General features: G+C 43.6%; 1 protein-coding gene across 1 annotated transcript; it reads right to left on the bottom strand.

Annotated features, from left to right (window-relative positions):
• Positions 1 to 271: 271 nt before the first annotated feature.
• LOC128453818 (spectrin beta chain, non-erythrocytic 2) lies at positions 272 to 15,771 on the bottom strand. Its single transcript, XM_053436909.1, has 15 exons — positions 15,098 to 15,771; positions 14,612 to 14,701; positions 13,301 to 13,444; positions 10,374 to 10,520; positions 9,678 to 9,869; positions 8,904 to 8,987; positions 8,554 to 8,672; positions 8,330 to 8,444; positions 7,586 to 7,663; positions 7,366 to 7,481; positions 5,610 to 5,772; positions 1,399 to 1,529; positions 1,201 to 1,297; positions 396 to 545; positions 272 to 301 (listed from the first exon to the last, which is right to left on the bottom strand). The coding sequence occupies exons 1-15, from the start codon at positions 15,599 to 15,601 to the stop codon at positions 272 to 274; spliced, it is 2,160 nt and encodes a 719-aa protein (XP_053292884.1). The 5' UTR covers positions 15,602 to 15,771.
• Between the last annotated feature and the right edge of the window lie 529 nt (positions 15,772 to 16,300).

Raw genomic sequence — 16,300 nt, 5'->3', positions numbered from 1 at the left:
TTTTAAATGTGGGTAAACTCTTGATTGTATCCATTCCCAAACAACAGCCAGATGTTATGTCAGTGGGTGTTTGTGGGTTGACCAGGGGATAAGGGGCTTTTGTGGCCTTTAGGTGTTAAAAGCAATGTTCCCACATCTGGTGGAATAAAAAGGGCTTATCTTTCAAAGAAGCTTAAAAAAGAGATGATATTTGTCACGGCATTCAGCCACCGCTCCAGAGTGGGATCTTTGAGACCAAGATGCATTTAAAAACTGCATAGAAGAGAATGTGTTAGAGAAAGATCACCAGGTAGCTCTTCAGCTGATCCGAGCAAACACGAGATATAAAGTGCCCATTAGGATTTTGTTGAGTTGTTGTCGACAACAGACATATATTTAGGGCAGCATCTACTCACCCTTTTGACCACCTCTATCCTGGCTCTGTTGGTGAGGATGTCTTGTTCCAGGGTGCGCTGACACCTCCTGGCTGCCTCCAGGCCCTCGAAGCTTGCGATGGAACACACCTGCGTGGCCATGGACACGTTGTCCTTCAGCCAGGACAGAGTCTGACAGGGAGACAAACAGGGAGATGGTAAATGGACCGGAGTTATATAGCACTTTTATGGGCCACTCAAAGTTTGTTACAGTACAAGACTCAGACAGCGCTTCTAGTTGCTGCGCTCTTGGGGGTTCAACATCTCCTGCCAATGACACTTCAGCATGTGGACTGGAGCATCTGGGGATCAAACCACCGACCTTTTAGTTAGTGGATGACCCGCCTGAGCCACAGCCGGAAAGCATTATGGTTAGAAAAAGAAGAGTTAAACGTATAATCATCTAAATTCAGCAAAACAAACGTGCTATTTAGCTGCCACAGTGACCAGGCTATGGATGATGCTGCCCAGTCGGACCTTTAAGCACATTTTCAGCGTTTGTAAAAGAAAATAAAACAAGTCAATTAATGGAAATGATGAAAAAAAGCGAAAAATAGGTCTAATTTAAAGTGTGACCTAATGCCTGTGGGTTTTTAGAAGAAATCGGTGTAATAACTGATGAGTGAAACTGCAGCGCTGACTTGTCAACTAATTCTTATGATTTCTGACGCAACATGAACCGTTTCCCTGTCAGCACTTGCTCTGTCCAGACAGTACAGGCAGTTTGGGAAGGGGACTTCTGGCGTAAGAATTAAAAAGCGAGTGTGCCTGGCATCGGTCGAGTCACCTTGTCAGCAGATATGGTAAACTTCTGAAGCTGCGTGTGGAGCTGTGGGTGGCCTGGAGGGGCAGCGGCGAGTTTGGGCTCCGTCCCGGGCTTCCTGCTGCAAAGCAAACACAGACATGTGACTCCACTTATGACTTACATAAAGACTTATGTAAGTCGCAGTGAGAGACAGAGGGAGAAGCCAGGCTGAAATGTCACCTTTCTGCCTTCAGTCGATGTCTGACGATGACATCACTGTCTCCCACGGGCGGAGAGGTGTGGTTCACTGACGGCTGCTCCTGGCTCTGGCTGCACAGCGTTCTCCTGCCATTTTCACATTCAACGGTACTCTGTCGACAAAAGCAGCACAAGTCTAATAGATCAGCAACGTTACAGGTGAGCAGTGTTTTCTTTTTTTCTGATGCATAAACATCTCATATGGTGGATTTCACAGACAATGAGGAATTTCTGCAGCCACTGTTACAACGTGGCTGGAGGCTGGACAACATGGCCGGCTGCCCACAGCGGAGTAAAGCCTCTCCTGTAAACCACCCAACCCAAACTCCACTTTCTTACAAAGCTCGAAATAATCCAGAGTCGGGCTGACGCTACACGCTGCCCTTTTCTGTTTGACAGCATCAACGTTTGAAATAAAATACCACAGATGGAGGCGAGAGTTTGAATAAATCATAATTGCTTCATGAAAGAGCACATTAAGCCTAACAAGGCTGCCAACATGTGCTGTACCACTCGGATGACGAAAATCACCGAAAGCGCCATTGCAGTTGGAAATGTGACTCTTTTTAAACTCCCCAAGCCCCAGCTCTCATTAAATAGCAGCAGCATTAGATCCTGATTTCCGTTGTCGTCCTCTCTGCCTCTGTTTAGAACCGTGCAGTGGAGTTTTTACAAAGGTCAGAGCCACAGACCTTGTCTATGTGCAGAAACGTATTAAAGACGTCAAGCCTCTTTTTACAACCTTCTGAACATGACTGTTTGCTTGGCCTGTGTTAAGGCTGGTTGCAGCTGTTAAAGTGACCCATGATCAATCCAATTCAGCGTTTTATACAGATTTTATGGTCTGTGTTTCATAAAGTCAAATTTGCTTTATTTCTGTTCGCGTGTAGGGTTTATATAAACGTTTGAATGGTTTTCCAAACTGGTGTTATTTTTGTATACGTTGCATGTCAGTTATCTCAGAGGTCTGCTGAGCAATTGACAATCTCCAAGAACCAAGTTTATAACTTTTCAAAAGATGAAGCTCTGTAATTCAGCTGGATGTAAAGCATTGTAGCAACAAAATGAGCATGTGCTTTTAATTTGTAGGCAGATTCATTACCCGTGAATTTCTGTGTCAGTCCAATATGAGCAACTAAAAATAATCAAATTCTCAAAAGGATCTGGGGGGGGGACGACAGATATTGGCCAGTTGCCGACCACTGCTTCAGGTTATCTGAGGACGTAGATGAATATTCAGGTCAGAGGTACAAAGCCCTGTCCCCACTGTCTGCTACAAAGCACTGTTTGACTCTTTATTCTAATGTTATTAATACTGAATATACCTCATGTCCACATCACACCTAACTCAACACTGCACTTCCCTGAGCAAACAACACACATCCCAAGTGTGAAGCTAATAAGATTGAAAGTTTTTGTATGTATTCCACGGTTAGAGATGTTTGTGGAGTTGTAGGTAGATGTGAGTATTTTATAGATTGGACAAAGGACCTCAAATGAGAAATACATGGTTGCACTAATACAGAGTGGCATATTCTGATAATTGGCCTTTTAAACAACTGCACATCACTGTAAAAGACTGCAATGCTGTGTAAAACATTGTTTTGTATTCCAACGGACAAATTAAATAGTGTGTGCACCTTTTCCTCTTCTTGCCCTTCTTAGTATTGGTTTCTCACTCTGAAGTACCAAGAAATATTAAACTTTATTTGCTTTACTTACCAAGTCTGGTTGGCATGAATGTGACAGAAGTAAATAAAGTTTGGATTTAGTAAAACATTTTCTTATGCTGACATTTCTCTGTCTAACTGCATGTATAATTCTGACTGCCACTACAACTGCTCTGGCACAGGTAAAGTTTCTTCAACAATCAGCAAGATAAACATGCGTCTGTCAGTGATTTCATTTTACAAATCAGGATTGATTTCAAACGGCAGCCAAAAAGCACAAAACATGAATCATTAATAATGATAATATAATAATATGGAGTAGATTTATTTCCATCATGTTATTATTCGACTGAGTTAAGTGAGTAAGAATGGAAAGTTTCAATTTCAACATTACACTGGGGATGGAGAAATTTGAAGGAGTCGAATATGATTTACGAACATGTCAGTTAATTTGAAGGCCAATAGGGTTATTGGCTCATTTATGTGTTAAAGCTGCAAAACACCAACATTCTAGTGGGTCCGATTTAACAGATTGATGAACATCATGGATGTCTACTCCTCAGATATTCTGTCCAAAAAACAAACAAAACTGTTGTTTATTGATTTTCAATGTCATATTCAATGGTATTCTTACTTTTAGACTCAGACAATCATCTCCTATTTCAGCAGACATCTCCCTGATCTGTCGATCTTTATCTGTTTTCTACTGAGCGGCTCTTCCCCTGTGCGTCTTCCTTTGCAACGTGCTATGAGGTGATGTCAGCCAAGAACTATCACTTAGCACCGAGCCCATCTGGTGTGCAGCCCCTGCATCTGGTCACAATCAGCCTGAGAGACAGACGATGGCCATGTTTACGTCCAGAAACAAGAAGCGAATGCACTCCGTGTGGACACAGACGTTTGCTTGATAATCCATGTACCCACACGGACACTAAAACCTTAAAAGACATCAACAGATTTACTTCTATATATATATATATACACCTATAATAAGGAAAGTGTGTCTGTAATAGTCTCAGATTCACTACCGGCCCGCAGACCTGTGCAGCTGCATCTACTATTGTTAAAACTACTGTAATCAATTCAGTATACTTGGGAGCTGCGAAGGTATGTGACAAATTACTTTCACTGTTCGACTGGTAGTTCTAACTCGGGGCCTTTTGGGCTCCAGGGTTTTGTTTGGAGCGTCTCATTAATCCTTCCATAAAGAGTAACGAGGCTTCCAAAGACAGCGCGCTCAGGTAAGTCCCGGTTCAGTGCAATAAAGAACTATTAACTGCTGTAGAAAGAAAAGGGCTCAGGATTGCCATGCCAACGAGCTCGGCGCCTGTTGAGAGAAACCCCCGCTGAGCCACGAGGCTCCTCCGGCCTGATGGGCTCCCTGTCACAGGTGGGGAGTAAGAACCTGAAAACATGAGCAGGGAAAGAAACCGACACAGGAGAACAGGCAGAGGGCGAAGAGGGAAGATTCTCTCTCCTCCGACATCTGGACACTTTCTCATCGGGCAAAAGGAGGCCAGAGGCTCAGCAGGACTTGACAAGGAACTCGGGGTCGACGAGAGAAGAGGAGCACTGCATTGTGCGATACAACTGGACTGAGCACTAATAGCTACTGTGCACTCACTTATGCCATTTGATGTGCTTACAATAAAGACTATGATATACACATAATTTGCTCTTTTTTACACCTCACACTTGTGTTTCTCTTCTAAATACGTAAGGCTGGTGTACTGCAGTGTTCCATAAAGTGCTGGTTTAGGCCTCTAATATGAAGAATATGGTGTCTGAGTAATCCACAGGCGCGGCTGATAGACCACTCACCCTGCGCTGACCCACCAACCATCTTTTAATATCGCATTAATCCAATGACTGTGTACTTTTCTTGGAGTGGCCAAGTTATTACTCTACCATGAAGTTAAATTTTGGGGTCGGCAGGGAAAAGCGTATATTTGCTCTGGCCCATCGTTCAAACATGGTGTACAGTCACAGTTTGACATATTTCATGGAGACATATGGAATCGTTGTGCCAGGGTCAATAACACCTCTAAAAGTTCTTCCTGTGACTCCTGCTGGGTGACATTCAGAACATGAGAAGACTGGGGTTCTTCTCAGGAGATAGATAAAGAAGCTTGGGAAGAAAACAGAGCCAACATACATATTGCTGAGTTTTAGAGCCACTGGTATTCATCCTAACTTTCTTTTCATAAGGTTCCCTCACAACTACGACACCAGATGACAGTATTAAGAGCAACTAACTAGCTGGTAGGATGGAAAACCAGCTGTTGGTAGAAGAAACCACCTCTCCACAGTGCATTCGGCAGAAATACTGTTATTAAGGAAAAACCTGCTTAAAATGTTAATTCAGGCATTTTCCAAACCAAAGCACAAAGTGCGTCACTTTCTGCACATGTCGTAGTTCTGGAGGAAGCTGACCTCATCCTTCGCCCGCATCGATGGCGTCAAGAGCCACAGAGTGGTTTCCCCAGCAGCTGATCCCAAAAAAACAAAAACCAAGCTACTCACCACACAGCCTTTCAGCCGATTCTGCTCCTCCTTCACCTCCTTTCCCATGATCCTTTGTGCCTCCGTTCCCACATTGCCCTGGGGTTCACTCGCCAGTGTCAGGGGGTCAGCCTCTTCCCTGGTGAAAGTGGAACCAGTGGGAGAGAGCGTGGTCCTGTCGCTCCTGCAGGACGAGCAGAGTAGGGGTTTTACAGCGCCGCTGACAGCAGCATGATAAATTCCAATTATGGCCCTGAGGTTTTCTTCCAGTGTTTGTCTTATTTGGTTGAAATAGCTGATAAGACAGATGAGGTGATGTAATAGTTGGATCTAAAGATAGCCTGCTGACATGAGAAGCTGCAGCCTGAGAAATGTTTGGAGAGCAGGAATGTTGGTGATGGATGTCAGAGTATTATTATGAAAACTGAAAATGCTGCAAGTCTGCAGAAGGCCCTTTCTGGACATTCTATAAATGAATAATTTTTGATTTGACAAGTGGTTCTCTGATGTGTAGGGGTGTATGTTCCCTATCCAGAGATATATATTGTATATATTTAGCTTTTCCCTACAAAACCACAGTGACTCTATGCAAAGTATTATAATGAATGGAATGATGATTGCAAATAAAGGCCATTTTAAAGCTCAGACACAGTCCAATAGAGAATTAAAACACAAAATGTAAATAAATACACTTTTATGAACATGACAAATGCTCAGTATTTTGTGCCCAGGCTGAGTGGAGGAATGATCAATGTTATCCACTGGCCAACTCGATGCTTTGTACAAAAATAACACAACAAATGATTGGCCGGATCCATAAAAACATTATGCATGAAGAAAAGTCACCAGAAGATGGACCCTAATGATTTTGATAAAAACATTAAGCGTATGAGGAAGTGCTTAAAAGTGCAATACCACGGAGAGCTGGCAGGGGCTGCCTCCAAACAAACTCTGGCTCCATAGAGTGCCATTAAAAAAACATTTCTCATCAAATACTAAAATTTAAACATTTGTATCAATGTTCTGGGGCCATCTGAGATAAATGTCATTATTAATCAGATCTCAGGGCTAAAATAGGTCAGTATGTGTCAGTAAATCAGTATTGATCCCAGTGCACAAACTTTAGTTCCAGCAGCATCTGAATGTGGCTGCACTGGTTAAGTAAATATTGCTTCTGAAAATGCAAACATCATCATTTTCACTGTAGCCTATATAGGTAACAATAAATCTGTTTCATAAATGCTGCAAATACTTTATAATTATCTTGTAAATATGTTTCATCACAGATTTAGCTGATCGTTCAAAGAGAATGCAGGATTTCAGTCGTTAGACAAGAACAAACCATGTTGCCAACTTAACTCCATCAGCCAAGACATCATTCACCATGTGCAATAATCAAACATATGTCAAATTTCAAAGCACTGCAGAAAACTGAAAACTATAAACCAAAAAGTGTGTGGTGAGGGATGACGTGTGTGGCAGGCGGTCTCCAGACGACCCAGACAGAGCGCTCCTTCACTTTGCTTATAATTATTCAAGGATTCAATCCCAAATCAAACACGCCTAATCAAGAGAAAGAGGGAACGCTCATTTTCTGCTGGAAAACTTCTCCCATGTTCTGCCAGTGTAGACTTTTTATGTCTGGTACCAGAAGAGTAATAACAGCCACATACGGTTCCAGCTCGGTGGAAATCTGTAGAGAACCAATTACTGAGAGAAATGGCTCAAGTATTCACAGGGCCACCAAAGTTGTGGTATCCTTGGCCTGCTCTCTTACCTGAAAAGTTTATGAAGAAGTGCCCAGCAGTCCTTCACCTCACTCTGCTTCTGCGTGACGCCGGCGGCCAGGGCAGGATGCAGATTGGACAGCTGGGACACGCTCACGTCCAGCATCTACCACACACAGGCCTGTCGGTTAGTTGGAGAAGGCTTCTGCTACACGCAGCACTCGGGATCTGACCAAGTGCTGCTGCTTCAGGTGAAAAGATGTTTCCTACCATGATCTGACTGGCAATGTCACGGATCTCTCTGTCGCCAAGGCCGTCCCACTCTTTAGATGCGGATAGGCTTTTCCTCTGGAAGGAAGCAAACGCAAGAGAATATGTGAAAGATAAGATAGGATAAATGAACTTAGACACGAGACCATGTAAAAATAAAACAGAAAATAAAAAAACGAAATTACGTAAAAGTACAGAGAATATGTAAATAATATACATCTTTCACTACAGACTGAAATGTTATTGGTAGGGAAATGTAGTTGAGTGAAGTGCAGTGGCACAGGATGACTGTAAGAGGATGTGTGTATATTGTATTAGTGCATAATGTATAAGGAAATATGGAAATAGAGATATATATGTTATAAGTATAAAGGTACATATGGTATACAATATGAATATGAGTAAAAATATTGTATGTGCTATACATGAGTAAAAAATCACAGTTTGGTGCCAAAGAACAGTATATTTTTGTACATTCATAGAAATATATGATATGATGTGAATATAAAAATGGTAGGTAAATGATACATATAAATTGGGGGACTTTCAAAATAAGACATGTACATGTTATACAGGGTATAATGTAACTGGTGTAGGTTATACAGACATTCCCATAATATGCAATGAGGACAATTTGTAATGGTTCAGTAATGGTGGGTAGTTGTAATATAATTTTTTTTGCAACATTTGTATTTAGATGATCTCAGCTCAGTAAACAATAAAAAGACGAGGGGACAGTTTTACCATGTTGTTGATGGCTAGCAGTGTGTTATCAGCCTGCTGGTAGAAGGAGGACACCTCCAGAGCCAGCTGAAGATTTGCATGGTAGTGTTTCAGATGAGACTGGACCTTCAGCCACCTACACAGAGAGCAGATGACCAAACAAGTCAGCACGGTCCTCAAATTATCTTCACATTTAAGATGCATCATGCTGCACAGCAGTTGGACGTGAGGGGGACAACGTGTACATTTTATTGATGTGTTTCCTCCTGGTGGAGATGCTCTTGCCATCTGTTTTCCCCTGTTTCTCCAGCTTGAGAGCCAAGTGGTTGATCTCCTCATGGAGGTTTCTGTAGAGCTGCTCATCCTGCAGGGAAACAGAGGAACACAGTCCAAATATGACCTCACCTGTCTTTACCATATACACCCTGAAAGACAAATTACTCTCACGCCGAAGATAAATTACTTGGAAACCTCTGGGGAAAAATATGTAATATAAAGCAGTCACAAACGGGAATGTATATGGGTTTATCTCAAGAATGTGGCTTTGCAGGTACACCGTGTTTCTGAAAATGATTAATAGTTATTTTGCTCGTACCTGTTTTAGATCTAAAATTCTCCTGGTCAGCTGCATTTTGTCAACATTTTCCCCCAGGACGTTCACCAGAGACGGCTCCTCTTCCTGCTGACACATATGAAACTCTGTGTTTACATCCCCCATTTATTAAGCACGCCACCATTATTCCCTCTCAGAGGAAGCAGGATTGTAAGCCCTGCAAGCAAGGAGGACACTGAGCAGAAGTGGCCGTCAGCAGTAAGGAGAAAACTTTGAACTTGATACTAATGCACAGAGGAAAGAATGACAGGAACTAGATGGTGAATAGCAACATCCACCATAACATTCCCACTGGTCCATTATCAATCATCAGTTCCCCCTGTGCCAGGGTTAGAGCAGGGATATAAACACGGGCCTGAAGACGACTGGGTTTTTGATAATAACAGGCAGATGTTTTACACTGGTGAATCTACACAAACAGGAGATGTCGTCAGGATACGTCAGGAGATCATTTCCTGGATTAGCAAGTACTGGTTTGTTTTTTTGCCAGTTGTGAGAGCTGTCTTTCCACTCAGGAGAGAAACATCTGTGAAGGTGCCTAAAAATAACTTGCTTCACATCTCATCCAATTTCACATTAGGGTTAAATTTGGCAATAAAATAAAATATCAAATTGCACAATTTCTTGAAAAGCAATCAATAATATCAAAAAAAGGCAAAAAGTTGGCTCGGAAAAACAAATAGCCTTCCTGCTGTGACTAAATCTACTTATACATATAGCATTACAGCAGAAAAGGAGAGGAATTGTTTTCTCTACCTTCTCTTTAATCCATGCCTCCAGCTTGTCCACTTTCTTGTTGAACTCCTGCAGGTTCTTGGCCCCTCCGAAGGCCCTCGTCTGATTTGCAGCTGTCAGTTTCAGGCTCTGCCACTGATCCCTGAGCTGGCCCAGCTGCTTCTTCACCAGGTCGGACGTGGGGTTCAGCTTGCAGATCAGCTGCTCGCCCATCTGTTGAAACACGAGGTCACAGTTCAGATACGGTAAAGCAGCCAGACTAACATGCAACAGCGGCTGAGCACATCTGACACCTCAGGTTTGTCAGACATATTGTTTCACATGTTGAAAAACTGCCATTCAAACTCTCCCGGTTCCGTTGCTGCTTCCTCGGCTGTCTGAGTGTCAGATAAGGTTAATTATCGGCATTGTAACATTTCTAAACATTTTGCCCGGAGGGAGACTTTATTAACCGGCCTGACAGAGCCGTCTGGAACACAGAGGGTCTGCTTCTCTCTCTCCGCTCGACTGGAAATGCCTACGAGACCATTATGTTGTGTGTTATGTGAGCCGACAGATTCTTTCAGCACCAGAGACAGTGATTAATGGTCCCATTCAGGCCCTGCTAAAAAGTTAAAATAATTATTTACTTTTGGACGTGTTGCCCCTGTGTGCCTGCTCTGGTGACATGGTAACATTTCAGTTTGTGTGCGGCCTCGCGTTCAGTCGTCTTGTTACCTGGTTGAGTTGAATGAGCGTGTTCTCAAAGTCTTTGAGGTCCCTCTGGAGCGTCTGCGAGGCCTCCTCCCAGTCCTGCAGGGGGCAGCGCTGAATGTTGCAGCCCTCCTTCAGTTCCTGCAGTTTGCTTCTGATCCATGCCTCAGCCTGCATCACAGACCCAGACAGCATGACATGTTTTACACTATGCACAGCAAGTTTATACACATGATTTAACTGTTCAATGATATTTCTGTTATAATGACATCTGGGAATGCGTCAATTTCATCAGATGTAATTTAACAACGTTGAGGTTTTATGAGGTAGCAACAACAACCTCAGGATGTGCAGTTATACAAAGTGCAAAGTGATAATAACTGATTGGAGCGGACTCAAGTGGATTTTGCACTAAAAAGTGAAATAATGCAATGAAGTTTTATAGATAAACTCTGCAATGCAATACGAGCAATGGCGGATAATATTAGGTAAGGGAAACTTTATATAAAGTAAAAAAAGCTCAATACAACATTTTTTAATATACACTATATAAATCAAAGGATGCAAATGTAAGACCAAGGGGCATACTGTATAAATATATGTATTTATAAGGTATTGCTAAGTGTTATATAGTGTTTTTTTATGAAATTTAAATGTAGAACTTTCCAATGCAAGAGTCAACAGTTCACTCAACACTGTGTGGTCACTGTGGTAAACACAGTCTTATTTCTGTGGCTCAGGAGAGCAAACATTTACTTCCTGACTTAGAGTAATATGCAGCCTCCGACACATTAAGAACAGCCTTTGTTCCCCCATGTTACATTATGCAGAGCAGAAGTTTATCTTGGCAAACGCCTGGACTCCCTTGCATAAGGCTTTGTCATGCAGGGGCTACATTCTCTGGCAGCATTTGTATGGAGTTAGAACTGCAAGAGAGGCCAAATTCAGAGATGTTTGGAAAGTTCATGCTTGTTTTCTGCAGTGGGCCCAGTGTGAGAGGCCGCGACTCGCCCATGTCTCGATAATCTAATGGACTCATCCAGTCAGGTTCTTCCACTTCTCAGACTGATCCCCAATGAGTCATATTGGTTTTCACAGTTGTTTCTAGGTGCTCTGCGCAATGTCGAATAACAACTGAGCACTCGCATACGTTGTTAAAACATTACATCCAACCATTATTTCCTTGGGAATTTAATGTGAGTGATATTTCATAATAGGCTGTACAGCTAGCTGTCATTAGAATCAATAAAGCATCAGGACCGCACACGACACGGCCTCTAAACAACTCTTCGTACGAGATTATAATGTGATGTCAATCCTCCTCGGAGAGGTCGGTCATTAACTTTACAAGGCCCCCGGGGCAGCGGAGGTATTTCTGGATTGAACAGAAGGAAAAGAACTTGACAAAACAGGCCTGCCCCTATCTCCTCACACTGGGTCCCATGGCATTATAATGACCTCATACAGGAAGTCTATGATTCCCTTGTTTCTTCCTGTCCGCTCTCCACAACAATGGACTGTTTATCGAAATGGTCTGTTGGGGTCTTTGTCTGTGGCCACGAGTGTAGACAGAGTTGACAGGGCCGTGGAGTTTAGGCTGTTGTTAGATTAATGGGGTTATTTTTTGGTGGAAAATCTTTGGCCACACAGGAAAACACGACCACATCAGTCAACACAGAATAAACTCTAGTGTTTAGCGAATGTAGAAGATATTCCTTTTTTTTCAGTTTCTCATTTTTAAATGACATTTTGTTTGCATGTTAAGTGAAAACAAATACATTTAACCAACAATACACATTTTTACTCTCCTAGCCATGCACTGTTTCTCTGAGAAGACTGTGGGAGTGGACGTTTCACTACTCTCTCTGTCACGGAAACAGGATAGTGAAAGGCGAGATGTTTTGCAGAGCGGCCTCGGACACATGGCCCTCACTGCTTCTCCATGTGCTGACCTGTTTTGCTTTCGGTGAAAAAAACTAAAGAGGTTTTGAAAAGTCTCTACCTGGAAAGCCCCGCATCCACTTCCACAGCAATGCTCTTATATTGTAATAGCACATTTTTTGTCCCTGTAAAACTCAAGGCTCTATAGGGCAGAGGATGCTGTAATGATGCAACAGATGGCTAAGCCCCTTGAGGCAAATTTGTGACCTGGGATTTTTGGCTAAATAAATACAATTTGACTTGACTGCTCTTTAAAACAATTTCAAAATAGAGCTCAAATACAAAAGGCCTCAAAGACCAAGAGGAACACAGGCTCTGAGCTCAGAGCAAAGGGGGGCTGCTATGAGCTTGTTAATATTAACAACGTGCTAGAGAGCCGTTCTCAACACATGCACACATCTTATGTTTCCCTCAGCTGACACATACTAAATTAATCTCCTGAGTGGCCTATCAGCGGGACAGTTGCTCGACAGAAGGGCTGAAGGAAAAGCCAACTGTCGGACAAAATGTCCCTCTGCCGAACCCTCTGAAAAAAATGTCCTCGTACGCCGGGGTGGACGCAGCGATGAGATAACACAAGCAGTTGTGCGGCCTGGCTGAGTCTCTCTGGGCCATAGGCGTGAAGAGATGGAGCCAAACAATGACCTCATCCCTAAATAATTGCTTCACTTGTGGCGGTTTCCTCCCTCCCTCCCTCCCTCCCTCTCTCTTCTCCCCTCAGACGAACACAGCTCACACAGTTCTCGGGACAAAATAGGAACCGGTTCATATTTTGTTCTCCTCGGACGACAGGGCAGCTTCCAATCTGATTCCATCTCAGCAGCCTAACCCGTTGCCTTTGAGATAAACCCACTCCAGCTTCTTTTCATTAGAGGAAATGAGAAATGCTGATAAGCTTAATTTTAAAAAGAGGGAGGGGGTGGGGGTGTGCAGCAGCAGCTTCCCATGAACAGGGATTTTTGATTTATTTAGCATGAGGACACATGTTGGTTTAGTGTGTCACGTTCTACCTGCAGCACTTCCTTGTTGAAGAGCGAGTTGCGCTGAGTGAAGCAGTCGCTGTGGGACGCAGCAGCTGCCGATGCTTCACTCTGAGTGTGTGGGTGACTCTCTGTCCGCTGGGGCTCTTTCTTCTGTGACTCAGGGACTGAGATCTGTGTGAACACAACACAGGTGACAAAGTGTTGACAACATGAGGGAAATGTTACAATTGTTGATCAGATTAAACCAAATAATGCTTGATTGCACTGTAAATAACACAGTATCGCATCCATTCGTGTAGGTTCCACTTTCTTTCAACCCGGAGACATCAGCAACATGTGTCAGACGGGCCCCAAGGTTCCTCTTAACACAAACCTGTCGGCACATGAGATGAAGTGAACTCGACTGGCACGTCACTAATGGACATTCCTGTTGTTCTCCAATCAGGAAACATCTGGGCACATGAAGGAAGCAGGAGCGGACCGACCCTCGGATGTTGTTTTTTTTTACTGTCATCGTTATCACCTTTAAAGGACTTTGGTTATGGACACTCTTCCACCCCTGAATCAGTAAAGGCACCTCCACCTGTCATATCGTGTCATATGGATGTATAATATATGAGCGGAGGACAGGAAAGGTATTGTTGTGGTTACAGAGCTGACATTCTTTTTGTCCAAAAAAGGGGGAATTTGAGGCCCCTGCCGTGTCACTGTGTTATTGTTACCACCATGAGGACGAGACTTCACCGAGTTTTTTCTTTTGTTAACATCTTCCCTGACCTCATGTTTTCCAGTGAGCCCTGCCTCGGCGGGATCTGCTGCTGTAACACAGCACTTCATCCACGACACACACACACACACACCCACACACACTGATGACTTCAACAAGTAACAGGCCAAATCCAATCCTGACTTTTCAACAATATCCTACACATACACTTGAACTACTTTTCCTCTATTTTTGAAAGGTTCAGAGATGCACTGCTCCCTCGTCCGGTGTTCCACCTCTTTGCTCCAAATGGATAATATAATAAAGTTAGCCTGGCAAATAAACCACATGACTTCACTTCCTAAAGTCCGAGATACTCATCAGCTCCACTGTCGGCTGTTCAGACCAGACTCCGTCGTCTCACACGCAACAAATCAACTGTTTTTCTGCAGACTGGATACAGTTAGAATTAGCAGCATCTCTTTCCATAACACAACACACTCAATTCCAGAAAATGGTCTTAGAATGAATTTGATAGGACTTTACATTTTTCAATTAAAGGTCGACTTACTGAAACAAACAGCCTGCTCTAGGCTATCTCTCTTTTTTGATACAACCGATGGCATTTTTACCTGTTGCTCATATTTCTCTCCGTTCAGTCTCACCCCGGTTTGTCCGTGTGTGGGCTGATATTCATCACTGCCATCTTTTCTGAGTAAGACCTTCAACAAAGACACAAATAAAATAAATTGAAAGATAAAAGATACCACTACAAAATAAGCTGTGAATAAGCAGGAGCAGATAGACAGGACTGCTACAAAACCAAAAGTTATCATGTTATGGAGGGACTGTGCACATGACAAATAAATGTGTCAAACCTTATGTTGTTAATATATTCTATTTTCATGTTTTGGCCCTGTTAAGCACTTTATGACTCTGAGTACAAAATGTATATTTTCCATATTGAGTTTGTGACCAAATCAAAATGTCTTTATTCACTGAATACTTTCAAATTGATTCCAATAAACCAATGCAAAAATGCAACATTCAAACGTATCACCATTGTGTGAGACATTTATTTTCTCTTTTATTGTGAGATTATTAATTGTGTACTGTACCTTGAACTGAGAATGAGGCTTATTCTCACAGCTCACTCCCACAATCCTGGGCAGCAGTGGATCTGAGGTGCTGGTGACGTTGTTGTTGTTGTTATTGTTGTTCTCGGATGTGGACCCTGTTTCAGAATGCTGCTGTGCTGGCCCCGTGCTCTCTGACCTCTCTTTCCCAGAGATGGTGATCTTCTTGATGGATCTGGAGACAGCGGAGGAGGATGAGGAGGCGACGTTCTGGTTCAGGTGGTCCTCCGCTGCCATGTGCTCCTCCTGGTCGCGTTTCACCGGGGCTACTTGCTTGACGACGGGCGAGACGAGGCAGGGGTCCCGCGCACAGACCTGGGATCGGCCCAGGTACAGAGAGTTCAGGTTGTGCTGCAGCGCGCAGTTATCCAGACTCGTGCTCTGCAGATAGCTCTGCGTAAAATCCTGGCATTTTGGCACAGCGGGGACCGACAGTCTCGTCCCTATGGTGAAGGGCTGCACCTTCCTCACGATGCTCTCAGACATGACCAGTGTCTTGGTGAGAAAGCAAATAAAATAAAGTCCAATTAAAAAATTTAAAAAAAGAGAGTCTGTCACATCCCTTTGCGCTCTCTCCTCCACTCAACAGTTGTCCAGTCTGTGTTCAGCATGCAGGCGAGTGGAGGGCTGAACAGAAAGTGGGAGGGAGAGCTCACTTCTCCACCTTCTTGGCCATGCCGAGGACACACAGCACGCAGCCCAGGACGGCTTCCTTGGACTCCTGGGATCGGATCCGGTCCCAGACGTAGCGCAGCGCTGTGCCAAGGTGTGCAACGCCTGCGGAGAGGCCTCTCCTGAGGTACTGTGCCAATGAGCCTGCCAGTTTGCTACTGAGGAGCCTGATAACCAGGGACCTTAGCAGGATGAAAACTGGCATGCTGCTTGCCTGGGAAAAAAACAGAAAGCTCAAAAAAAGGAGGAGGGTTGTTCGGAGAGGGGATGAAGTCACCACCTCTGCACTCCACGCTCTCTCTATCTCTCTCTCTCCTTCTCTCTCTCTCTCTCTCTCTGGCTTTCTCCTCTCTGTCAGGAGTGACCGAGCAGAGAGGGGGGGGCTGTGAGGCCTGGCTGTCAAAACTTCCTCTCTGAACCTCTGAACAGAAAACCTTCTCAGATAAGAAGCGAGGAGGAATGGAGACCTCTTCAATCACAGCTTATCCTCTATGAGGTAATATATCCTCAGCT

The sequence above is a fragment of the Pleuronectes platessa genome, chromosome 12 (assembly GCF_947347685.1).
Source record: "Pleuronectes platessa chromosome 12, fPlePla1.1, whole genome shotgun sequence".
NCBI classification, from domain to species: Eukaryota; Metazoa; Chordata; class Actinopteri; order Pleuronectiformes; family Pleuronectidae; genus Pleuronectes; species Pleuronectes platessa.
This window is presented reverse-complemented; position numbering and strand designations above follow the sequence as displayed.